We start from the raw sequence: 26,889 nt of genomic DNA, 5'->3' as shown, positions 1-26,889 counted from the left end.
TCTGGGCGTGACTCTTCGTTTTTTGGACGAGCGCCTAAAGGCGGGATAAGTGAGAAGCGAAAAGGGACACGAGCTGAGGACCTCTCCCGGTTGTCAAGGAGGCTGCGGCAGTGCCCGATGAGAGAACTTTTTTATTTTATTTCTTGGAGTTGTTGGGAGAGACAAAGACACAGCCGACTTGATTCAGAGAGGAGGGGGAAGGAACCAGGCACTCTTCATGAGCCTTCACGCTGCACCGATTTCAAGGACCTCATCCCAAGGACATGCCTGATGGGAATCTAAATATCCTGCACACGCCTCTAACCACCTATGGAAGACATTAAGCTACATTAACAGAAGTGGACTGGGCCAGCAAATATTAACCATTGGGGGACCTTATCTTGCCAAGTTATGCTGTTCACTATATTGGTAGTATAGACATTTGGGTCTAGTGTTCACTGTAAATTGCTGAATTTTTTACTATGTCTTATTTAAACGTTGTTTATTTTATTCAGTAAGCTTTTTAATTTAATATTTACTAAAGTGACTGCCTTTCCGAAATCACATTGGCTCCCCCCCCTGCCCTCCCGCCTCGTTCCATTAATTATCCACCAGCAATTTTGTATGATGCCGAGCTGGTTCCTTTTTTTTCCCCCCGAGGTCATAGTGCCCGTCGACCGTGTTCCCTGAGACCCGAGTCCCGTGTGAAGCAGCGGTTCCAGCTGTTAGAACGTCCCAGCTGTTGCCCCCTGTCGCCCTACTTGAGAGGCTTTGCGATGGGCCGTTGCCCCTGGCCGCTGCTCGCAGCGATTTGCCAGAGACCCGGAACAGACCGTCCAGCCCCTTTCTCGTGGATCAGCCCTTCCTGCGCCTCCTACGCCCTCAATCTACCCCCTCGCTCCCCCACCTCCTCCCCGTACCCTGTAACCCGGAAGGCCGTGTGGGAGTCCTTTTAGTTTCTTCTCTTGCCAGGTTTCTGATCCATAAACCTTTTTTCTCCCTCCCAATACTTGGAAAGGGTAATAACAGATCAATAGTGCGACATGTACACATGCAGGATTTGTGGTGCGGAGACGGGCACCGGCCGTGGGCTGGGGGCACACGTCGGAGGGGACCAATGGAAACTGGGGCTCACTGGATTCTGTTTTCACACTAAACTGTATTTATTGCTGCTATTGTACAGCCCCATGTTACCATTGTATAGTTCTACTTTGTACTGTAGCCTCAAACAAAAAAGACACGCGTTAAACAGAGCCTGAGGTCCACCATTTATTGCAGTGACTGCTGCTCTAGTCTGGCACTGATCGCAATGAGTCGGAGGTTCCACAGTTGCAATGTGGGCACCAGACGCTGAAAGAATTTGCAAAGACGTTTGGAAGAGGTCCCCGTGGAGACGCAGGTAAGTGTTGGTCAGGATTTTTACACGGCGAGCCGGGGAGGGGCGCGGCGCAGGCGTGAGTGCGAGCCAGAGAGTGTGGTGCACACTGGGTGACAGCAAAAGACTTGCATTTATATAGCGCCTGTCACAACCTCAGACGTCCCAAAGTGCTTTACAACCAATGAAGTACTTTTGAAGTGTAGTCACTGTTGTGATGTAGGAAACGCGGCAGCCGATTTATGCACGGTAAGATCCCACAAACAGCAATATGAAAACGACCAGATCATCTGTTTTTTTAGTGATGGTTGAGGATAAATATTGGCCCCAGGACACCGGGGAGAGTGTTGGGCGTCTGATTAACAGAGGGCCGTGTTACTGTCTGGAAATGGCCCATTGCATGATCTGTAGATTATGTACCAGTACTGAAGGCTTTGTAAGCGGTGGGTGGAACCATACGGTGGGTCTCCTACCCTGGCCCTCTACCATGTGACTCAGGCCGCGGCCCTCCACACACTGAGCAGGAAAGGCCCAGGCTTCGTCCCAGGCCTGTGAACCCCGCTCCGAACTAGTGCCTTCAGGAGAGGGGGGGGAGGGAAAAACTCACCAGCTTGACGATGTAACAAGAAACGTCAATCAGAGGGCAGTCTGGTAATTCCTCCGTGTGATCTTACACTGAGGCACGTACAACAACAACTACTTGCATTTATATAGCGCCTTTAACGTAGTAAAACGTCCCAAGACACTTCACAGGAGCGTTAGCAAACAAAATTTGACACCGAGCCACATAAGGAGGTATGAGGACAGGGCTTGGTCAAAGAGGTGGGAGGGGGAGGTTTAGGGAGGGAATTCCAGAGCTTAGGGCCCAGGGGGCTGAAGGCACGGCCGCCAATGGTGGAGCGATTAAAATCGGGGGATGGGCAAGAGGCCAGAATTGAGGAGTGCAGAGATCTCGGAGGGTTGTAGGGGCTGGAGGAGGTTACAGAGATAGGGAGGAGGGGGGGGGGGGTGAGGGCCATGGAGGGATTTGAAAACAAGGATGGAGAATTTTAAGATCGAGGCATTGCCGGGCCCGGAGCCTGTCGATCAGTGAGCTTTGTAAACAGACACACACCTGTACGTACACACACACAGACACACACACACACACACGTACACACACAGACACACACACACACAGAGACACGCACACACACACACACACACACACAGAGACACGCACGTACACACACACACACACACACACAGAAACGCACGTACACACACACACACACACACACACAGAAACGCACGTACACACACACACACACAGAAACGCACGTACACACACACACACACACACACACAGAAACGCACGTACACACACACACAGACAGAACGCACGTACACACACACACAGAAACGCACGTACACACACACACAGAACGCACGTACACACACACACAGAAACGCACGTACACACACACACAGAAACGCACGTACACACACACTCACAGACACGCACGTATACACACACACTCACAGACACGCACGTATACACACACACTCACAGAAACGCACGTACACACACACACAGAGACATGCACGTACACACACACACATTCGCACATGCACACAAAGGGCATGATTTAAGATAATTGGTAAAAGAGCCAGAGGCGACATGAGGAAACCTCTTTTTACGCAGCGAGTTGTTCTGATCTGGAATTCACTGCCTGAAAGGGCGGTGGAAGCAGATTCAGTAGTAATTTTCAAAAGGGAATTGGATAAATACTTGAAGGGAAAATTTTGCAGGGCTAATGGGGAAAGAGCAGGGGTGAGGGGGATAGAATCATCGAAAGGTTACAGCAGGGAAGGAGGCCATTCGCCCCATCGAGTCCGTGCCGGCTCTATGCAAGAGCAAACCAGCTCTTTCAAAGAGCCAGCACTGGCACGATGGGCAGAAAGGCCTCCTTCTGTGCTGTATTATATGATTCCACACGCACGCACACGTGTGCAGATGCACAGGCGTGTACTTGCGTGCAGACGCACACACTTAGACACACGCACACATTATTCACAATGAATGAATACAGGAGGGGGTAAATTCACCAGGGACCCCTCTCCTGACTGCTCTGTAGTGAATCCTGCTACAAAGGCTATGTGTGTAGAGTGGGACTGTGGGTCCCCCCCACCCCATGGTTAAATATCTTGCTGTCGCTCGTTCCCAAGGCTTACCGGCAGGAAGAACGTCCTGACCGTGGGAGCTGTACCTCAGTCACGGTCAGTGAGGGGAGAAGGAGGAAACACAAGGGAACGCCCAGTGCTCACAGCTCGCAGGTGAAGCCTCCCCATCAGGGCCGTCTCACAATAACCACCCCAGGAGATTCCCATTCACCCTGTCCATCTTTGGGAATTTCATAGGGTTTAGATCGGATTGATTTTTCGAAGAAAGGAAGGACTTGCATTTATATAGCGCCTTTCACAACCTCAGGACGTCCCAAAGCGCTTTACAGCCAATGAAGTACTTTTTGAAGTGTAGTCACTGTTGTAATGTAGGAAACGCGGCAGCCAAATTGCGCACAGCAAGATCCCACAAACAGCAATGTGATAATGACCAGATCATCTGTTTTTTTTAGTGATGTAGGTTGAGGGATAAATATTGGCCCCAGGACACCGGGGAGAGTGTTGGGCGTCTGATTAACAGAGGGCCGTGTTACTGTCTGGAAATGGCCCATTGCATGATCTGTAGATTATGTACCAGTACTGAAGGCTTTGTAAAGCGGTGGGTGGAACCATACGGTGGGTCTCCTACCCTGGCCCTCTACCATGTGACTCAGGCCGCGCCCTCCACACACTGAGCAGGAAAGGCCCAGGCTTTGTCCCAGGCCTGTGAACCCCGCTCCAAACTAGTGCCTTCAGGAGATGGGGGGGGAGGGAAAAACTCACCAGCTTGACGATGTGACAAGAAACGTCAATCAGAGGGCAGTCTGGTAATTCCCTCCGTGTGATCTTACACTGAATGAGGCACGTACAACATACAATCTGACACGTACACATAGACTCGCACGTACACACACACATGCAGACAAGCACGTACACACAGACATGTACGCACACGCACACACACGATTAAGATAATTAACAAAAGAGCCAGAGGCGACATGAGGAAATCTCTCTTTACGCAGCGAGTTGTTCTGATCTGGAATTCACTGCCTGAAAGGGCGGTGGAAGCAGATTCAGTAATAACTTTCAAAAGGAATTGGATAAATATTTGCCGGGCTAATGGGGAAAGAGCAGGGTGGGAGTGGGACTAATTGGACAGCTCTTTCAAAGAGCCGGCACAGGCACGATGGGCTGAATGGCCTCCTTCTGTGCTTATCGTTCTATGATTCTACGCACACGTGTACAGACGCACATGCATACACACACACACACATACACATGGACACGCACACATTATTCACAATGAATGAATACAGGAGGGGGTAAATTCACCAGGGACCCCTCTCCTGACTGCTCTGTAGTGAATCCTGCTACAAAGGCTATGTGCGTAGAGTGGGACTGTGGGTCCCCCCACCCCATGGTTAAATATCTTGCTGTCGCTCGTTCCCAAGGCTTACCGGCAGGAAGAACGTCCTGACCGTGGAGCTGTACCTCAGTCACGGTCAGTGAGGGGAGAAGGAGGAAACACAAGGGAACGCCCAGTGCTCACAGCTCGCAGGTGAAGCCTCCCCATCAGGGCCGTCTCACAATAAACCACCCCAGGAGATTCCCATTCACCCTGTCCATCTTTGGGAATTTCATAGGGTTTAGATCGGATTGATTTTCGGAGAAAGAAAGAACTTGTATTTGCATCTAGAACTAGGGGGCATAGCCTCAGGATAAGGGGTCGGCCATTAAAGACTGAGATGAGGAGGAATTTCTTCACTCAGAGGGTTGTGAATCTTTGGAATTCTCTACCCCAGAGGGCTGTGGATGCTCAGTCGTTTGCGTATATTCAAGGCTGAGATCGATAGATTTTTTGACTCTGGGGGAATCAAGGGATATGGGGATCGGGCGGGAAAGTGGAGTTGAGGTCGAAGATCAGCCATGATGTGATTGAATGGCGGAGCAGGCTCGAGGGGCCGAATGGCCGACTCCTGCTCCTATTTCTTATACAGCGTCTTTCGCAGCCTCAGGACATCCCAAAGCACTTTACTGATGGGTAGCCGCTGTTGTAGGCAACCAATTTGCGCACAGCCAGATCCCGCAAACAGCAATGCGATAATGACCAGATCATCTGTTTTAGTGACGTTGGCTACGAGAAAATATTGGCCTGGACACCGTGGCGATCTCCCTGTGGATCTTTTACATCCACCCGAGAGGGCAGACGGGGCCTCGGTTTAACATCTCATCCGAAAGACAGCATCTACAGTACTCCCTCAGTACTGGGAGCGTTGGCCTGGATTATGGGTTCAGGTCTCTGGAGTAGGGCTCGAACTCACGACCTTCTGACTCGAGGGGAGAATGCTACCCACAGAGCCACAGCCAACACTGGTCAAAGTGCTGGACAGTGAGCACAGAGTCAGGAGGTTCGGCTGCCTTTTGTGGGGGGAGAGGGGGGGGGAACGCAGAGATCCCCGTTTCCTACATTACTACAAAAGTTGCCTCTCTCCCTGTATCTGTCTGTCTCCCTGCCCCTCTCTCTCTCTCTCCCTCTCTGCCCCTCCCTCCTCTCTCTCCCTCTCTGCCCCTCCCTCCTCTCTCTCTCTCTCCCTCTCTCCCTCTCTGCCCCTCCCTCTCTCTCTCTCTCTCTCTCTGCCACTCCCTCCTCTCTCTCTCTGCCACTCCCTCCTCTCTCTCTCTCTGCCTCTCCCTCCTCTCTCTCTCTGCCTCTCCCTCCTCTCTCTCTGCCTCTCCCTCCTCTCTCTCGCTCTGCTCTCCTCCTCTCTCTCGCTCTGCCTCTCCCTCCTCTCTCTCGTCTGCCTCTCCCTCCTCTCTCTCGCTCTGCCTCTCCCTCCTCTCTCTCTCTCTGCCCTCTCCTGCTCTCTCTCTCTGCCCTCCCTCCTCTCTCTCTGCCTCTCCCTCCTCTTTCTCTCCCTCTCTGGCCTCTCCTCCTCTCTCTCTGCCTCTCCTCCTCTTTCTCTCTCTCTGCCTCTCCCTCCTCTCTCTCTCTGCCACTCCTCTCTCTCTCCCTCCTCACTCTCTCTCTGCCTCTCCCTCCCTCTCTCTCTCTCCCTCCTCTCTCTCTCTCTCTCTCTCTCCCTCCTCTCTCTCTCTCTCTCTCTGCTCTCCCTCCTCTCTCTCTCTCTCCTCTCTCTCTCTCCCTCCTCTCTCTCTCTCTGTGCCTCTCCCTTCCTCTCTCTCTCTCTCTCTCCCTCCTCTCTCTCTCCCTCCTCTTTCTCTCCTCTCTCTCTCCTCTCTCTCTCTCCCTCTCTCTCTCTCTCTCTCTCTCTCTCTCCCTCCTCTCTCTCTCTCTCCTCCTCACTCTCTCTCTGCCTCTCCTCCTCTCTCTCTCTCTCTGCCTCTCCCTCCTCTCTCTCTCTCTCCTCCTCTCTCTCTCTGCCTCTCCCTCCTCTCTCTCTCTCCTCTCTCTCTCTCCCTCCTCTCTCTCTCTCTGTGCCTCTCCCTCCTCTCTCTCTCTCTCCCTCCTCTCTCTCTCCCTCCTCTCTCTCTCTCTCTCTCCCTCCTCTCTCTCTCTCTCCCTCCTCTCTCTCTGTCACTGTGAAGGAACACTAATTGGAACGAGGCGGGACATGTTGTGGGTACAGCCAGACTGTCCAAATTATATTTACCACTCAGTTCAAACTTAAATTCAGCCCAGATCAAGGGAGCAGGGAAATTTAATCCCATTAACAGAAAGATCTGCAAGAAACCCAATGAGCAGAGACTGATTGGCTGCAGTCCGAATGCAGACAATGAACATTTATTGAAAGACACAGGAGCAGAGACAGGGCCCTGAAACCAATACAGAAACTGCAAAGTGCAGTGGGAGAGATCTGTCAAAGAATTCACTGCAGGCACGTCCAGACAACCTGACTCAGTGAGGGATACCGTGTGAGACTTGTGAATAGAGGGTGCCACACCCACTCCCTCTCTAGGTCCATCTTTCTGTCCCCCTCCTCGGTCCTCTCCTTCTCCCTCTCCCTCTTTCTCCTTCCCCTCTCTCTCTGTCTCACTCTCTCTGTCTCACTCTCTCTGTCCCACTCTCAGCTTCTCTGTCTCTCTCTCTGTGTTGTTGTCTATCTTTCCACCTCTCCCTCCTCCATCTCTCTGGTTCTCTCTCTCCTTGCTCTCCTGTCCCTCGCTGTCGCTCTCTCTCTTTCTCTCTGCCTTCTCTATCCCCCTCTCTATCCTCCTCTCTGTCCCTCTCTCCCTCTCTCACTGTCTCTCTCTGCCTCTCCCTCCTCTCTCTGCTCTCCCTCCTCTCTCTCTCTGCCTCTCCCTCCTGTCTCTCTCTCTGCCTCTCCCTCCTGTCTCTCTCTCTGCCTCTCCCTCCTGTCTCTCTCTGCCTCTCCCTCCTGTCTCTCTCTGCCTCTCCCTCCTCTCTCTCTCTGCATCTCCCTCCTCTCTCTCTCTGCCTCTCCCTCCTCTCTGTCTCTCTCTGCCTCTCCATCCTCTCTCTCTCTCCTCCTCTATGCCTCTCCCTCCTCTCTACCTCTCCCTCTCTGTCTCTCTCTGTCTCTCTCTGTCTGTCCCTGTCTCTCTATGCCTCTCTCCACTCTCTGCCCGTCTCTCCTTCTCTCTCCTCTCACAGTCTCTCTCTTTCTGTCTCTCTCTCTGTCTCTCTGTCTCTCCCTCCTCTCTCTCTCTCTCTCTCAGTCTCTCTCTCTCTCTCTCTCAGTCTCTCTCTCTCTCTCTGTCTCTCCTTCTCCTCTTCTCTCTCTCTCTGTCTCTCCCTCCTCTCTCACTCTTTCTCTCTCTGTCTCTCTGTCTCTCCCTCCTCTCTCTCTCTGTCTCTCCCTTCTCCCTCTCTCTCTCTGTCTCCCTCTCTGTCTCTCTCAGTCTCTCTCTGTCTCCTCTCTCTCAGTCTCCCTCTGTCCCTCTCCCTCTCTAACAGTAGTTCCTGTCCATGTGATTTAATTCCCAGACTCGGTGCTGAGCTGAGCTTGGTGCCAGGGCGGGGACGTGCTCTGCCTCCTGTGCGGGAGCGGCAACACCTGATCCCCGTGAGAGAGCAGCCAACCCGGGGCAGAGCCGGGGGACCCCCGCCTCCCACACAGGAAGGGAGCGGCACAACCAGTAACCCGATACAGACCTGTGTCTGACCCCGATACAGACCGGTGTCTGACCCCGATACTGACCGGTGTCTGGCCCCGATACAGACCGGTGTCTGACCCCGATACTGACCGGTGTCTGACCCCGATACTGACCGGTGTCTGGCCCCGATACAGACCGGTGTCTGGCCCCCGATACAGACAGGTGTCTGGCCCCGATACTGACCGGTGTCTGGCCCCGATACTGACCGGTGTCTGGCCCCGATACTGACCGGTGTCTGGCCCCGATACTGACCGGTGTCTGGCCCGATACTGACCGGTGTCTGGCCCCGATACTGACCGGTGTCTGGCCCCGATACAGACCGGTGTCTGGCCCGATACAGACCGGTGTCTGACCCCATTACTGACCGGTGTCTGACCCCGATACAGACCGGTGTCTGGCCCGATACAGACCGGTGTCTGGCCCCGATACAGACCGGTGTCTGGCCCCGATACAGACCGGTGTCTGGCCCCGATACAGACCGGTGTCTGGCCCGATACTGACCGGTGTCTGGCCCCGATACTGACCGGTGTCTGGCCCCGACACTGACAGTGTCCCTTCGACCAGAGGTGACTGTAATCTCCTTGAGTTAGAATATTGGAAATCGAATGCTTAATGCCGATTTCCTTTGCCAACTTTAAGTCTCTCTCATTCCCCCCACCCACCCTTCTAATTCCCAAGTTCCTGAACTCATCCCTGCTCTTTATTAACATGGCCCTTAAGCCATGACATCAATCCTTCAGAAGCCTTAATCTTGGTTGTAAAACATAAAAGAGCCACTGTCTCCATTCTCTGTCAGTTCGCAGAGTTGACAAGGGACACAGTCAGGAATCCAGACTCTGCTCGTTGGCTTCAGTCTTTCGGCACATTGATAGTCCCCATTCTATTAAGAACTCAATGAAAGTCGCTCTTAATTTGAGTTAATCGCCCTGATAATCTTCCTGTCTGTGTCTCTGTCGAAGCTTGGTCCAGTGCGTGAGATACTGGAGTTCAGGGCCTGCGTTGGAATTGAAGACTAGTTGGAGATAGATTTGACGGCAGTCAGAGTCTCGACAGGTGCCCATCAATTCCTCACACAAGTGGTCATTCATTTTTCTCATTCATTCTTGGGATATGGGCAGTGGGTGTCTCTCTCTCGCCTCTGAGTCAGAAGGTCGTGGGTTCGAGCCCCACTCCAGGGACATGAGCCTCGTAATCCAGGCCGACTCTCCCCAGTGCCTTGTACCGAGAGAGCGCTGCACTGTCGGAGGGTCAGTACTGAGGGAGCGCTGCACTGTCGGAGGGTCAGTACTGAGGAGCGCTGCACTGTCGGAGGGTCAGTACTGAGGGAGCGCTGCACTGTCGGAGGGTCAGTACTGAGGGAGCGCTGCACTGTCGGAGGGTCAGTACTGAGGAGCGCTGCACTGTCGGAGGGTCAGTACTGAGGGAGCGCTGCACTGTCGGAGGGTCAGTACTGAGGGAGCGCTGCACTGTCGGAGGGTCAGTACTGAGGGAGCGCTGCACTGTCGGAGGGTCAGTACTGAGGGAGCGCTGCACTGTCGGAGGGTCAGTACTGAGGGAGCGCTGCACTGTCGGAGGGTCAGTACTGAGGGAGCGCTGCACTGTCGGAGGGTCAGTACTGAGGGAGCGCTGCACTGTCGGAGGGTCAGTACTGAGGGAGCGCTGCACTGTCGGAGGGTCAGTACTGAGGGAGCGCTGCACTGTCGGAGGGTCAGTACTGAGGGAGTGCTGCACTGTCGGAGGGTCAGTACTGAGGGAGTGCTGCACTGACAAGGGTGCCGTCTTTCGGATGAGACGTTAAACCGAGGCCCCGTCTGCCCCTCTCAGGTGGATGTAAAAGATCCCACGGCTGCTATTGGGAGAAGAGCAGGGGGAGTTCTCCCTGGGGCCAATATTTATCCCTCAACCAACACCACTAAAAAAGCAGATGATCTGGTCCGTTATCACATTGCTGTTTGTGGGATCTTGCTGTGCGCAATTGGCTGCCACGTCTCCCATAAAAGTACTTCATTGCTGTAAGCGCTTTGGGACATCCTGAGGTTGTGAAGGCGCTATATAAATGCAATTTCTATCTTATGGGTCTCGCTGCGAGGCCGGCATTTATTGCCCGTCCCTAATTGCCCCTTGAGAAGGTGGTGGTGAGCCGCCTTCTTGAACCGCTGCAGTCGTCGTGTGGTGACGGTTCTCCCACAGTGCTGTTAGGAAGGGAGTTCCAGTGCTGCCCGATTGCCTCGGCACTGACTGGCGATGGGAGACTGTTCCTCCTGACCCGGCTACTGCTTGGATAAACAAGTTGGCTTAGAAATTTGGGCGCTCCAATTTTTTTCTTTTGGGGCGCATAGTCGGGGGGGAGGCGCGGGATATAACCCCATCTATCGCTGCTCCCTGCGCTACGGGAGGTCGGGGCTCACCGCCCTGTCGCAGCGCAGCGCGTGGGCGGGTGCAACCGTCCGGTGAGGGCTGGGCAGCGCCGCCCCCCGTGGTCGAATAGTCCACCCCGGTAAGTGTCGGGAGGGGTTTGGAGGCAGGGGTGGGTGGGATCAAGCAGAATGAGAGGTAGGAAAGATGCTCTCCCGAAGGAGGTGACAGACTGAGCGGAGGTCGGTGATCCCGTGACCCGCTCCACACACACGCGCGGCGGCCAACAGCGGCCCCGTCTTCTGGCGCACCATCGAAAGCTGCTGAGTCGCCGAGAGCCGGCAGCAGTTCGAGGGGAGAGGTCGGACAGTTCCTCCATCGTTGGAACAGCTTCTTTAAATCAGGCCGGCCTGCTTCCCCATCTGTCGGACACCGTCAGCAACTTTCATGGTTTATTCTCAGCCTCTGTTCTGCTTCACGCTCCAGATTCCAGGAAACTGGGGCAAGGCCCTTGACCTTTCACCTCGGTGACCTCGGTTCAAGCCCGGCCCGGACCCCTGGGACGACGGTCGGCCCGGTCCCTTTGCTGACCCTGTGGGTCCCGTGCGGAATGAGACGGGGCCGAGCTCAGCCCAGTGCCCAGGCAGCAATGAGCTGACACACGTCCCCTCACCACACACCAAATCACCAGTCTCACATCAGGCTACGGTTTCCTGATCTGTTTAATGGGACAGTGTAGAGGGAGCTTTACTCTGTATCTAACCCTGTACCTGCCCTGGGAGTGTTTGATGGGACAGTGTAGAGGGAGCTTTACTCTGTATCTAACCCGTGCTGTACCTGCCCTGGGAGTGTTTGATGGGACAGTGTAGAGGGAGCTTTACTCTGTATCTAACCCGTGCTGTACCTGCCCTGGGAGTGTTTGATGGGACAGTGTAGAGGGAGCTTTACTCTGTATCTTTCAAAAGGACTCCTCCTCCTTCCCTTCTTTTGTAGAACTTTCCGGAATGTTCCATTGAGGAGCTACGATAAAACCAGAAGCTGTTTAAATGAAAGCAGTTGCTCTGTGTCTGTTTGGAGATGACTGTGCGGTGGATGCAGGTTAGGAGTCAGCTTGGCTCAGTGTCTCTCTCTTGCCTCCGAGTCAGGAGGTCGTGGGTTCGAGCCCCCGCTCCAGAGACTTGAGCCCCTTAATCCAGGCCGATACTCCCCAGTGCAGGTACTGAGGGAGTGCCGCACTGTCGGAGGTGCCGTCTTTTGGATGAGACGTTAAACCGAGGCCCCGTCTGCCCCTCTCGGGTGATCCGAAGACCAATATTTATCCCTCAACCAACATCACTAAAAAACAGATTACCTGGTCATTTATCTCATTGCTGTTTGTGGGATCTTACTGTGCGCAAATTGGCTGCTGCGTTTCCTACATTACAACAGTGACTACACTTCAAAAGTTGCTGCTGCGTTTCCTACATTACAACAGTGACTACACTTCAAAAGTTCTATCATTGGCTGTAAAGCTCTTTGGGACGTCCTGAGGTGGTGAAAGGCCCTGTGTAAATGGGAGTCCTTCTTTCTTTACTCGGTGTTCAGGCCCTTTGAAGGCCTGGACTAATAATCAGGGTGACGGGACCTGATGCCCCACCACGTCCAAACCCCTGACTCGTGTCGGGTATCTGCACTGGGGAGTGGAGAGTGTCAGGCCCAGTTATCACTCGACAGATACAGGAGGTCGGTCCCCGAGAGAAAGGAGAAGGCAGAGGAACAGAGGCAGACACTCGAACTCACACTCACTCACCCTTACTCTCACACTCGGATTCACACTCACTCTCACACACTCACCCTTACTCTCACACTCGTACTCACACTCACTCTCACACACTCACCCTTACTCTCACACTCACTCTTACACACTCACCCTTACTCTCACACTCGTACTCACACTCACTCTCACACACTCACCCTTACTCTCACTGTCACACTCACTCACTCTCACTCACTCACCCTTACTCTCACACTCGTACTCACTCACTCTCACACACTCACCCTTACTCTCACTGTCACACTCACTCACTCTCACACACTCACCCTTACTCTCACACTTGTACTCACACTCATGCTCACTCTCTCACACTCACTCTCACACTCACCCTTACTCTCACACTCACACGTGTACTCACTCTCACGCTTACTCCCACACTCACTCACTCTCACACGTAAACTCTCACACTCATGCTCACTCTCACACACTCACCCTTACTCTCACACTCACACGGTCAGTCTCTCATTCTCACACTCACACTTACACTCTCACACTCATTCACACTCACTCACACACTTACACTTTCACACTCACTCACAAACTTACACTCTGACACTCACACTCACTCTCAATCTCACACTCACTCTCACACACTCACCCTTACTCTCACTCTCACACTTACACTCTCACACTCACACTCACACGACAGCTTGTGTTACACTCGGTATGGATTGAAACAGGGAAGGAGGAGCAAAGCTTCGGGCGTCGATGATGGGATTTATGGAGGTTCGTTGTGCTCAATGTGACTGAAAGTAGTGAACCTACATTTTACACGGTTTTCAGAACCTCTCTCCCTCCTTTATTTTTAGGCCTGAGCCTGGTTCGACTGCATCTTAAAAACTCCTGGCTTACACACACCTTGGGGTGGGGGGTCAGAGGGCGGAGGTCACACTCTTATCGATGACCGTCTAAGGCACCGGACAATATGGGCACAGCACAAAACTGTTCAAATCCCTCCCTGGCCTCGCCCCGCGCCCCCCATCTCTGTAACCTCCTCCAGCCCTACAACCCTCCGAGAGGGAGAGGGGGGGAATCAGCCAGGGTTCCTGCTCCTGATCACTGCCCACTGACCCCCTGGGTTAGAGAGAGGGGGGGAATCAGCCAGGGTTCCTGCTCCTGATCACTGCCCACTGACCCCTGGGTTAGGTAGAGGGGAGAATCAGCCAGGGTTCCTGCTCCTGATCACTGCCCACTGACCCCTGGGTTAGGGAGAGAGGGGAATCAGCCAGGGTTCCTGCTCCTGATCACTGCCCAGTGACCCCTGGGTTAGAGAGAGGGGAGAATCAGTCAGGGTTCCTGCTCCTGATCACTGCCCAGTGACCCCTGGGTTAGAGAGAGGGGGGGAATCAGTCAGGGTTCCTGCTCCTGATCACTGCCCAGTGACCCCTGGGTTAGAGAGAGGGGAGAATCAGTCAGGGTTCCTGCTCCTGATCACTGCCCACTGACCCCTGGGTTAGAGAGAGGGGGGGAATCAGTCAGGGTTCCTGCTCCTGATCACTGCCTACTGACCCCTGGGTTAGAGAGAGGGGGGAATCAGCCAGGGTTCCTGCTCCTGATCACTGCCCACTGACCCCTGGGTTAGGGAGAGAGGGGAATCAGCCAGGGTTCCTGCTCCTGATCACTGCCCACTGACCCCCTGGGTTAGAGAGAGGGGGGGAATCAGTCAGGGTTCCTGCTCCTGATCACTGCCCACTGACCCCTGGGTTAGAGAGAGGGGGGGAATCAGTCAGGGTTCCTGCTCCTGATCACTGCCCACTGACCCCTGGGTTAGAGAGAGGGGGGGAATCAGTCAGGGTTCCTGCTCCTGATCACTGCCCACTGACCCCCTGGGTTAGGGAGAGAGGGGAATCAGCCAGGGTTCCTGCTCCTGATCACTGCCCAGTGACCCCTGGGTTAGAGAGAGGGGAGAATCAGCCAGGGTTCCTGCTCCTGATCACTGCCCACTGACCCCTGGGTTAGAGAGAGGGGGGGAATCAGTCAGGGTTCCTGCTCCCGATCACTGCCCAGTGACCCCTGGGTTAGAGAGAGGGGAGAATCAGCCAGGGTTCCTGCTCCTGATCACTGCCCAGTGACCCCTGGGTTAGAGAGAGGGGGAGAATCAGCCAGGGTTCCTGCTCCTGATCACTGCCCACTGACCCCTGGGTTAGAGAGAGGGGAGAATCAGTCAGGGTTCCTGCTCCTGATCACTGCCCAGTGACCCCTGGGTTAGAGAGAGGGGAGAATCAGCCAGGGTTCCTGCTCCTGATCACTGCCCAGTGACCCCTGGGTTAGAGAGAGGGGGGGAATCAGTCAGGGTTCCTGCTCCTGATCACTGCCCAGTGACCCCTGGGTTAGAGAGAGGGGGGAATCAGCCAGGGTTCCTGCTCCCGATCACTGCCCAGTGACCCCTGGGTTAGGGAGAGAGGGGGGAATCAGCCAGGGTTCCTGCTCCCGATCACTGCCCAGTGACCCCCTGCTCAGTGAGCATTGGTTAAGAGTGAATGGGCACACTATCGAGAGGTACTGGGCAGGGTGACAGGGTTCGGAGGCAGCACACCTCGGGGGAGCAGGACCAAGAGGCTTCCTGCAGCAGTCGGCGTGGAGTTAGCCTGCAGGCTGGCTGTGAGGGCAGCACCGACCCCTCGCCCCCAACCCCTGCTCTCAGCCTTACCCAGAGCCTCAGCCCTGTGGGACCCCTCCCCTCCCTCAGCCCTCCCTTCCCACCCTATTAAGGCTTGGTGTCACCAATGCCTGATATTCCTTGCTGTCTCTCCTTCCCATTCCTCCCTTGCTGTCCTGTCAGTCCTGTTTGGAGAGTTGCTCAGGGCTCACAGCTGGACTGATGTTTATTTTTGCACAGGACCGGACTGTGGGTGTAGATCTTCCCCCCCACCCCTCCTCCCGTACCATTGTTATTCAGACATGTGGACGAACGTTGATTATTGCATCAGTCACGGCTTCACGATTCCTGCTCAGATAAGACGAACGAGTTCCAGCCTTGGACGGGGGTGGGGGGGTAGGTGGGCCCGGGGCCGCCCGGGGAAGGGCAGCGGGTACGACTCCGCGATCAAAAGCTCTGTGTGGTCTTTTAACGCGCACCCCTGACTCTGAGCCCCAAGGAGAGCTCGAGCTGCCCAGGTTCCACACATCGCTGGGGCCTATTAAAGGGCCCACGTCGGTCGTCGGCAGGAGGGCCTTTATATTCAGTGCCTTTACACAGACTCAGGCATTTTACAGACAACAACGTATTTTTTTTTGAAGTGTAGTCACTGTTGTAATGTGGGAAACGGGGCAGCCAATTTGCGCACAGCAAGATCCCACAAACAGCAATGTGATAATGATCACATCATCTGTTTTTTTTAGTGATGTTGGTTGAGGGATAAATATCGGCCCCAGGACACCGGGGAGAACTCCCCCCTGCTCTTCTTCCAATAGCGGCCCGTGGGATCTTTTATATCCACCCGAGAGGGGGCAGACGGGGCCCTCCGTTTAACGTCTCGTCCGAAAGACGGCACCTCCGACAGTGCGGCGCTCCCTCAGTACTGACCCTCCGACAGTGCGGCGCTCCCTCAGTACTGACCCTCCGACAGTGCAGCGCTCCCTCAGTACTGACCCTCCGACAGTGCGGCACTCCCTCAGTACTGACCCTCCGACAGTGCGGCACTCCCTCAGTACTGACCCTCCGACAGTGCGGCGCTCCCTCAGTACTGACCCTCCGACAGTGCGGCACTCCCTCTGTACTGACCCTCCAACAGTGCGGCGCTCCCTCTGTACTGACCCTCCGACAGTGCAGCACTCCCTCAGTACTGACCCTCCGACAGTGCAGCGCTCCCTCAGTACTGACCCTCCGACAGTGCAGCGCTCCCTCAGTACTGACCCTCCGACAGTGCAGCGCTCCCTCAGTACTGACCCTCTGACAGTGCAGCACTCCCTCAGTACTGACCCTCTGACAGTGCAGCGCTCCCTCAGTACTGACCCTCCGACAGTGCAGCACTCCCTCGATACTGGCACTGGGGAGTGTCGGCCTGGATTTTGTGCTCAAGCCTCTGGAGTGGGGGCTCGAACCCACGACCTTCTGACTCAGAGGTAAGAGAGAGAGAGAGAGACCCACTGAACCACCTCTCTTGCGACCAGTCTGAGTGAGGGAGGAGACATTTTCCAGCAATAGGCTGCTCCAGACAATGGCGCTGGTTCTCGTTGTGGTGGTGGGGTCCGGGGGCGGGGGGTCCGGGTTTCACAGGCACCGGACGCCCCCTTCTGCCTCACCAAAGTGGACAGACAGTGACTGATGACCGGATATTTGACCATGGCGGGCATCACAGTCGAGGGCTGCCCTGTCAGTGCCGGACGGTCTCGCATTCTCCAGCGGGAATTGATCTGGTGGCACTAGTTATTCCAGTGCTGCTAGTTGTACAATTTGTTCTAGTTGTACTAGTTTCAATAGTTGTGCTAGTTGCATGGGTTGTTATAGTTGTTGTAGTACAAACGGTTCTAGTTGCACTAGTTTTACGAGTAGTTTTGGTTGTGAGTCATTCTAGTTGTTCTAGCTTTATTAATTATACTAGTTGTACTAATATCCCAGGGTTTGGTACCTGTGCGCTGGCACATGAAAATAATTATGAAGCTGTCAGATTGTCGTAAAAACCCAACTGGTTAAGAAGAAGGAAACGGTCTCCCTCTGCTGGTCAGTCCTGTCACCCCCTGCTGGTCAGTCCTGTCACCCCCTGCTGGTCAGTCCTGTCTCCCCCTGCTGGTCAGTCCTGTCCCCCCCTGCTGGTCAGTCCTGTCCCCCCCTGCTGGTCAGTCCTGTCCCCCCCTGCTGGTCAGTACTGTCCCCCCCTGCTGGTCAGTCCTGTCACCCCCTGCTGGTCAGTCCTGTCTCCCCCTGCTGGTCAGTCCTGTCACCCCCTGCTGGTCAGTACTGTCCCCCCCTGCTGGTCAGTCCTGTCACCCCCTGCTGGTCAGTCCTGTCTCCCCCTGCTGGTCAGTCCTGTCTCCCCCTGCTGGTCAGTCCTGTCACCCCCTGCTGGTCAGTCCTGTCTCCCCCTGTTGGTCAGTCCTGTCCCCCCCTGCTGGTCAGTCCTGTCACCCCCTGCTGGTCAGTCCTTTCACCCCCTGCTGGTCAGTCCTGTCTCCCCCTGCTGGTCAGTCCTGTCTCCCCCTGCTGGTCAGTCCTGTCTCCCCCTGCTGGTCAGTCCTGTCTCCCCCTGCTGGTCAGTCCTGTCCCCCCCTGCTGGTCAGTCCTGTCCCCCCCTGCTGGTCAGTCCTGTCCCCCCCCTGCTGGTCAGTCCTGTCCCCCCCCCTGCTGGTCAGTCCTGTCCCCCCCCTGCTGGTCAGTCCTGTCCCCCCCCTGCTGGTCAGTCCTGTCCGTGACTCCATGCCCTCGTGGGATGGGCAAAAACTGCTGCCTCGGCCCGGGTTAAACCTGGTCATTTGCTGCCATCTGGTGGCTGTGGTGTGAAGAACACTTTCACTTTCTTGCAGTGACTCAATATACAGACATGATGTGGAGATGCCGGTGATGGACTGGGGTTGACAATTGTAAACAATTTTACAACACCAAGTTATAGTCCAGCAATTTTATTTGAAAATCACAAGCTTTCGGAGGCTTCCTCCTTCCTCAGGTGAATATCAAGAAACCCTCAAACCTTTCGCATTTATAAATCACAGAACAATACCTGATGATTACAGATAGTCTTTCCAACTGCCCGTTGCCAAGGCAATCAAAGTGTTCAGACAGAGAGGTGTTACCTACAGGGCCACCGAATATGCAAACAACCAAAAAAAAAACTGAGAGAGAGGCAGAAACATAGAAACATCCGGAAGGAAGAGAAAGACAGCAAATGACCCGTTATATTAAAAACAGATAACTTTTGTTCGCTGGTGGGGTTACGTGTAGCGTGACATGAACCCAAGATCCCGGTTGAGGCCGTCCTCATGGGTGCGGAACTTGGCTATCAATTTCTGCTCGACGATTTTGCGTTGTCGTGTGTCTCGAAGGCCGCCTTGGAGTATGCTTACCCGAAGATTGGAGGCTGAATGTCCCTGACTGCTGAAGTGTTCCCCGACTGGGAGGGAACCCTCCTGTCTGGTGATTGTTGTGCGGTGTCCGTTCATCCGTTGTCGCAGTGTCTGCATGGTCTCGCCAATGTACCATGCTCTGGGGCATCCTTTCCTGCAACGTATGAGGTAGACAACGTTGGCCGAGTCACAGGAGTATGAACCATGTACCTGGTGGGTGGTGTCCTCTCGTGTGATGGTGGTATCTGTGTCGACGATCTGGCATGTCTTGCAGAGGTTGCCGTGGCAGGGTTGTGTGGTGTCGTTGACGCTGTTCTCCTGAAAGCTGGGTAATTTGCTGTGAACGATGGTCTGTTTGAGGTTGGGTGGCTGTTTAAAGGCGAGTAGTGGAGGTGTGGGGATGGCCTTAGCGAGGTGTTCGTCGTCATCGATGACATGTTGGAGGCTGCGGAGAACATGGCGTAGTTTCTCCGCTCCGGGGAAGTACTGGACGACGAAGGGTACTCTGTTGGTTGCGTCCCGTGTTAGTCTTCTGAGGAGGTCTATGTGATTTTTTGCTGTGGCCCGTCGGAACTGTCGATCGATGAGTCGAGCGTCATATCCCGTTCTTACTAGGGCGTCTTTCAGCGTCTGTAGGTGTCCATCGCGTTCCTCCTCGTCTGAGCAGACCCTGTGTATTCGCAGGGCCTGTCCATGGGGGATGGCCTCTTTGACGTGGCCACCATCACACGAGAGGACACCACCCACCAGGTGCATGGTTCATACTCCTGTGACTCGGCCAACGTTGTCTACCTCATACGTTGCAGGAAAGGATGCCCCGGAGCATGGTACATTGGCGAGACCATGCAGACACTGCGACAACGGATGAACGGACACCGCGCAACAATCGCCAGACAGGAGGGTTCCCTCCCAGTCGGGGAACACTTCAGCAGTCAAGGACATTCAGCCACCGACCTTCGGGTAAACATACTCCAAGGCGGCCTTCGAGACACACGACAACGCAAAATCGTCGAGCAGAAATTGATAGTCAAATTCCACACCCATGAGGACGGCCTCAACCGGGATCTTGGGTTCATGTCACGCTACACGTAACCCCACCAGCGAACAAAAGTTATCTGTTTTTAATATAACGGGTCATTTGCTGTCTTTCTCTTCCTTCCGGATGTTTCTATGTTTCTGCCTCTCTCTGTTTTTTTTTGGTTGTTTGTATATTCGGTGGCCCTGGAGGTAACACCTCTCTGTCTGAACACTTTGATTGCCTTGGCAACGGGCAGTTGGAAAGACTATCTGGAATCACCAGGTATTGTTCTGTGATTTATAAATGCGAGAGGTTCGAGGATTTCTTGATATTCACTTGAGGAAGGAGGAAGCCTCCGAAAGCTTGTGATTTTCAAATAAAATTGTTGGACTATAACTTGGTGTTGTAAAATTGTTTACAATTTACACAGACAGACAGTGCTGGAGAATGGACATCCCGCAGTCACTCTCTCTCTCTCTCTCTCTGGGTCTCTCTCTCTCTCTCTCTCTGGGTCTCTCTCTCTCTCTCTCTCTGTCTCTCGCTTTCTCACTCTCTCTCCAGGTCTCGCTCTCTCTATCTCTCTCTCTCTGGGTCTCTCTCTCTCTCTCTCTCTGGGTCTCTCTCTCTCTCTCGCTCTCCATCTCTCTCTCTCTCCCTCTCTCCATCTTTCTCTCTGTCTCTCTCCATCTCTCTGTTGCTCTCTCCATCTCTCTCTCCGTCTCCCTCTCTCTCTCTTTCTTCCTCTTTCTGTCTCTCTCTCTCCCTCCCTCTGTCTCTCTCCCTGTCTCTCTCTCTCTCTCTCTCTCTCCCTCTCTCCATCTTTCTCTCTGTCTCTCTCCATCTCTCTGTTGCTCTCTCCATCTCTCTCTCCGTCTCCCTCTCTCTCTCTTTCTTCCTCTTTCTGTCTCTCTCTCTCCCTCCCTCTGTCTCTCTCCCTGTCTCTCTCTCTCTCTCGCTCTCTCTCCCTGTCTCCATCTCTCTCTCCCTCTCCGTCTCCCTCTCTCTCTCTCCCGCCCTCAGTCTCTCTCCCTGTCTCTCTCTCTCTCTCTCGGTCTCCCTCTCTCTCTCTTCCTCTCTCCATCTCCCTTTATCTGTCTTTCTCTGCCTCTCTCTCTCTCTGTCTGGATCTCTCTCTCGCTCTCTTTCTCCCTCTTTGTCTCCCTCCCTCTCTCTCCCTCTCTCCATCTCCCCCTCTCTCTATCTCCCTGTCTCTCTCCCCCTCTCTGCAGTGTGAAGAGAAGCCCCCAGTTTTGACCCTGATGTTGTGAATTTAACCATTCGCTGATGCTGCACCCGGGAGATAGTGAGGGAGGCAGCAGCTGCTGCTGATCAGGCACAGGCCCGGGTCGGTTTATCTGATCCCAGCCAGGGTGGGACTGAGCCCCACACACAGAGGAGGAAAGTCCCAGGCTCCGTCCCTGGCCTGTGTCTGTGGAACCCGTACCCCAGGGAGAGTCAGTGTCCGTGGGACCCGTACCCCAGTGAGAGTCAGTGTCTGTGGGACCCGTACCCCAGTGAGAGTCAGTGTCTGTGGGACCCGTACCCCAGTGAGAGTCAGTGTCTGTGGAACCCGTACCCCAGGGAGAGTCAGTGTCTGTGGGACCCGTACCCCAGTGAGAGTCGGTGTCCGTGGGACCCGTACCCCAGTGAGAGTCAGTGTCTGTGGGACCCGTACCCCAGTGAGAGTCAGTGTCCGTGGGACCCGTACCCCAGTGAGAGTCAGTGTCTGTGGGACCCGTACCCCGGGGAGAGTCAGTGTCTGTGGGACCCGTACCCCAGTGAGAGTCAGTGTCCGTGGGACCCGTACCCCAGTGAGAGTCAGTGTCTGTGGGACCCGTACCCCGGTGAGAGTCAGTGTCCGTGGGACCCGTACCCCAGTGAGAGTCAGTGTCCGTGGGACCCGTACCCCGGTGAGAGTCAGTGTCCGTGGGACCCGTACCCCAGTGAGAGTCAGTGTCCGTGGGACCCGTACCCCAGTGAGAGTCAGTGTGTGTGGGACCCGTACCCCAGTGAGAGTCAGTGTCTGTGGGACCCGTACCCCAGTGAGAGTCGGTGTCCGTAGGACTCGTACCCCAGTGAGAGTCAGTGTCTGTGGGACCCGTACCCCGGTGAGAGTCAGTTTCTGTGGGACCCTTGCCCCGGGGAGAGTCAGTGTCTGTGGGACCCGTACCCCAGTGAGAGTCAGTGTCTGTGGGACCCGTACCCCAGTGAGAGTCAGTGTCCGTGGGACCCGTACCCCAGTGAGAGTCAGTGTCTGTGGGACCCGTACCCCAGAGAGAGTCAGTGTCTGTGGGACCCGTACCCCAGTGAGAGTCAGTGTCTGTGGGACCCGTACCCCAGTGAGAGTCTGTGGGACCCGTACCCCGGGGAGAGTCAGTGTCTGTGGGACCCGTACCCCGGGGAGAGTCAGTGTCTGTGGGACCCGTACCCCAGTGAGAGTCAGTGTCCGTGGGACCCGTACCCCAGAGAGAGTCAGTGTCCGTGGGACCCGTACCCCAGAGAGAGTCAGTGTCTGTGGGACCCGTACCCCAGTGAGAGTCAGTGTCCGTGGGACCCGTACCCCAGAGAGAGTCAGTGTCTGTGGGACCCGTACCCCGGTGAGAGTCAGTGTCTGTGGGACCCGTGCCCCGGGGAGAGTCAGTGTCTGTGGGACCCGTACCCCAGTGAGAGTCAGTGTCTGTGGGACCCCTACCCCAGTGAGAGTCAGTGTCTGTGGGACCCGTACCCCAGTGAGAGTCAGTGTCTGTGGGACCCGTACCCCAGTGAGAGTCAGTGTCCGTGGGACCCGTACCCCAGTGAGAATCAGTACCTGTGGGACCCGTACCCCAGTGAGAGTCAGTGTCTGTGGGACCCGTACCCCAGTGAGAGTCAGTGTCTGTGGGACCCGTACCCTGGGGAGAGTCAGTGTCTGTGGGACCCGTACCCCGGGGAGAGTCAGTGTCTGTGGGACCCGTACCCTGGGGAGAGTCAGTGTCTGTGGGACCCGTACCCCAGTGAGAGTCAGTGTCTGTGGGACCCGTACCCCAGTGAGAGTCAGTGTCTGTGGGACCCGTACCCCGGGGAGAGTCAGTGTCTGTGGGACCTGTACCCTGGGGAGAGTCAGTGTCTGTGGGACCCGTACCCCAGTGAGAGTCAGTGTCTGTGGGACCCGTACCCCAGTGAGAGTCAGTGTCTGTGGGACCCGTACCCCGGGGAGAGTCAGTGTCTGTGGGACCCGTACCCTGGGGAGAGTCAGTGTCTGTGGGACCCGTACCCTGGGGAGAGTCAGTGTCTGTGGGACCCGTACCCTGGGGAGAGTCAGTGTCTGTGGGACCCGTACCCTGGGGAGAGTCAGCGCCTTCAGGGCTGGGAGGAAACAGGGAAATGGTGTCCGTGTGTGAGGGGAATTCCTGTCCCTTCACCCGCCTGCTCTACGACCTTCAACCTTTGTCTCTCTAATCAGTGACTGTGCCCCTTCAAATTGGTTTACAGAGTCCAGGAGATTGGCTCCACCTCACTCTGTTCTGCCCTTTGCCTCGATGAACGGAGAGGTATCACTGCACAAAAATTATTGATATCAATCTGTTAAACATTACAGAGATGAGAAGCGATGATCTCCTGCCCTGGGATGGTTTGATGGGACAGTGTGGAGGGAGCTTTACTCTGTATCTAACCCGTGCTGTACCTGCCCTGGGAGTGTTTGATGGGACAGTGTAGAGGGAGTTTTACTCTGTATCTAACCCGTGCTGTACCTGCCCTGGGAGTGTTTGATGGGACAGTGTAGAGGGAGCTTTACTCTGTATCTAACCCTGTACCTGCCCTGGGAGTGTTTGATGGGACAGTGTAGAGGGAGCTTTACTCTGTATCTAACCCGTGCTGTACCTGCCCTGGGAGTGTTTGACGGGACAGTGTAGAGGGAGTTTTACTTTGTATCTAACCCGTGCTGTACCTGCCCTGGGAGTGTTTGACGGGACAGTGTAGAGGGAGCTTTACTCTGTATCTAACCCTGTACCTGCCCTGGGAGTGTTTGACGGGACAGTGTAGAGGGAGCTTTACTCTGTATCTAACCCTGTACCTGCCCTGGGAGTGTTTGATGGGACAGTGTAGAGGGAGCTTTACTCTGTATCTAACCCTGTACCTGCCCTGGGAGTGTTTGACGGGACAGTGTAGAGGGAGCTTTACTCTGTATCTAACCCTGTCCCTGCCCTGGGAGTGTTTGACGGGACAGTGTAGAGGGAGCTTTACTCTGTATCTAACCCTGTACCTGCCCTGGGAGTGTTTGACGGGACAGTGTAGAGGGAGCTTTACTCTGTATCTAACCCTGTACCTGCCCTGGGAGTGTTTGATGGGACAGTGTAGAGGGAGCTTTACTCTGTATCTAACCCTGTACCTGGGAGTGTTTGATGGGACAGTGTAGAGGGAGCTTTACTCTGTATCTAACCCTGTACCTGCCCTGGGAGTGTTTGACGGGACAGTGTAGAGGGAGCTTTACTCTGTATCTAACCCTGTACCTGCCCTGGGAGTGTTTGATGGGACAGTGTGGAGGGAGCTTTACTCTGTATCTAACCCTGTACCTGCCCTGGGAGTGTTTGACGGGACAGTGTAGAGGGAGCTTTACTCTGTATCTAACCCTGTACCTGCCCTGGGAGTGTTTGATGGGACAGTGTAGAGGGAGCTTTACTCTGTATCTAACCCGTGCTGTACCTGCCCTGGGAGTGTTTGATGGGACAGTGTAGAGGGAGTTTTACTCTGTATCTAACCCGTGCTGTACCTGCCCTGGGAGTGTTTGATGGGACAGTGTAGAGGGAGCTTTACTCTGTATCTAACCCTGTACCTGCCCTGGGAGTGTTTGACGGGACAGTGTAGAGGGAGCTTTCCTGCAGCTTTTAAACTAAGAACAGTGAGTGAACATTTTGCACTGGTCCCTCTGATGCCCTCAACACCCCCCCTCGTGTCCCACACCCAGTTTCACTGCCCTGCTCGTTTTCCTGGTGCTTGTACTTTGATTCAAACTGCGAGCCGTCAAATATTTACTCATCGCTAATGATTAACCCGGTTGATGAGCTGCGATCTGGTCCATTCTCGGAGTCCGTTCCCACTCACTTTGCCGTTTGTTTCGGAGAGCGAGCGATGAGGTGAGTCTTGTGTTTCCTCACGGAATGATCTTTCCTCCACCTCCTGATTGCTTTCACTTTGAACCTGACTCTCGTGCGGGCAGGTTTTCCAACATTATTCCCTCCGAATTGACCGAGGAGGGAGGTGGAGCGGGGATTATTTCGCACTGGCAGGTTCTTAAAGGGGCCCCCGCCCGCCCGCCTGCCCCCGCCCGCCTGCCCCTGCTACCCCCTTTCGCAGCCCGCAGCCCAAACCCGGAGAGGTGGCACGGGGTCTGGTACTCGGGGCAGGGAACCGATATCTGGGGCCGGCATGTCGCAGGTAGGTCTGGGCACCGAGTCATGAGGCAAATCACGGGTAACGTACAGTCCCGGAGAGGTAGGTGTACAGATTAAAACACACAGGCACTCTGGGCAGTCCCAGAGTGTACACCTCGACTCTCACAACACTTGTGTACAAAAAACTTTTCAGTGTGCGTGTATCAGTGTGTGTGTGTGTGTGTGTGTCTGTGTTTGAGTGTCTGTGTTTCTGTGTGTGTGTTTCTGTGTGTGTGTGTGCTTGTGCGTGTGTTTCTGTGTGTGTGTGTGTGTTTGTGCGTCTATGCATGTGTGCCTGTGTGTTTGTGTGTGCGTGTGTGTGTTTCTGTGCGTTTGTGTGTGTGTGTATTTTTGTGTGTGTGCGTTTGTGTGTGTGTTTTTGTGTGTGTGTGTGTGAGTGTGTGTTTGTGCGTCTATACATGTGTGCCTGTGTGTTTGCGTGTTTGTGTGCGTGTGTGTGTTTCTGTGCGTGTGTGTGTTTCTGTGCGTGTGTATATTTGTGCATGTGTGTGTTTGTGTGAGTGTGCGTTTGCGTGTGTATGTGCATGCGTGTGTGTGTTTGTTTCTGTGTGTGTTTCTCTGTGTGTGTGTCTGTGTGTGTGTGCGTGTTTCTGTGTGTGTGTGCGTGCATTTGTGTGTGTGTGTTTCTCTGTGTGTGTGTGTGTGTGTTTGTGTGTGTGTGTTTGTGTTTCTGTGTGTGTGTTTCTGTGTGTGTGTTTCTGTGTGTATGTTTGTGTGTTTCTGTGTGTGTGTGTGTGTGTGTTTCTGTGTGTATGTGTGTGTGTGTATGTTTCTGTGTGTCTGTGTGTGTGTTTCTGTGTCTGTGTGTTTCTGTGTGTGTGTGTGTTTCTGTTTCTGTTTGTGTGTGCGTGTGTGTGTGTTTCTGTGTGTGTGTGTGTGTATTTCTGTGTGTGTGTGTGTTTCTGTGTGTTTGTGTGCGTGTGTGTTTCTGCGTGTGTGTGTGTGTGTTTCTGTGTGCGTGTGTGTGTTTCTGTGTGTGTGTGTGTGTGTTTCTGTGTGTGTGTGTGTGTGTTTCTGTGTGTGTGTTTCTGTGTGTTTGTGTGCGTGTGTGTTTCTGTGTGTGTGTGTGTTTCTGTGTGTTTGTGTGCGTGTGTGTTTCTGCGTGTGTGTGTGTGTTTCTGTGTGCGTGTGTGTGTTTCTGTGTGTGTGTGTGTTTCTGTGTGTTTGTGTGTGTGTGTGTTTCTGTGTGTGTGTGTGTTTCTGCGTGTGTGTGTGTGTTTCTGTGTGCGTGTGTGTGTTTCTGTGTGTGTGTGTGTGTTTCTGTGTGTTTGTGTGTGTGTGTGTTTCTGCGTGTGTGTGTGTTTCTGTGTGTGTGTGTGCGTGTGTGTTTCTGCGTGTTTGTGTGCGTGTGTGTTTCTGCGTGTGTGTGTGTGTGTGTGTTTCTGTGTGTGTGTGTGTGTTTCTGTGTGTGTGTGTGTGTGTGTGTGTTTCTGTGTGTGTGTGTGTGTGCGTGTGTTTCTGTGTGTGTGTTTCTGTGTGTGTGCGTTTCTGTGTGTGTGTGTGTGTTTCTGTGTGTGTTTCTGTGTGTGTGTGTGTGTGTGTGTTTCTGTGTGTGTGTGTGTGCGTGTGTTTCTGTGTGTGTGTTTCTGTGTGTGTGCGTTTCTGTGTGTGTGTGCGTGTGTGTGTGTGTGTGTGCGTGTGTTCCTATCTCCCTGGTGCAGTCAGTGTTCAGCCCTGCGATCATGTGATTAAAAGTGAA

General features: G+C 54.3%; 1 protein-coding gene across 1 annotated transcript in view; it reads left to right on the top strand.

Annotated features, from left to right (window-relative positions):
* The window catches only part of LOC137306340 (vascular endothelial growth factor A-like), a 36,127-nt gene extending 24,542 nt beyond the window's left edge, over positions 1 to 11,585 (top strand). The window contains exon 9 of the mRNA XM_067975487.1: positions 11,414 to 11,585. Coding sequence (XP_067831588.1) covers positions 11,414 to 11,585 — 172 coding nt within the window. The remainder of the gene's footprint in view (positions 1 to 11,413) is intronic.
* The last annotated feature ends 15,304 nt before the right edge of the window (positions 11,586 to 26,889 follow it).

Source organism: Heptranchias perlo, chromosome 43 (assembly GCF_035084215.1).
Source record: "Heptranchias perlo isolate sHepPer1 chromosome 43, sHepPer1.hap1, whole genome shotgun sequence".
Lineage (NCBI taxonomy): Eukaryota > Metazoa > Chordata > Chondrichthyes > Hexanchiformes > Hexanchidae > Heptranchias > Heptranchias perlo.
The sequence above is the reverse complement of the archived record's forward strand: the minus strand, read 5'-3'. Positions and strand labels throughout refer to the sequence as shown.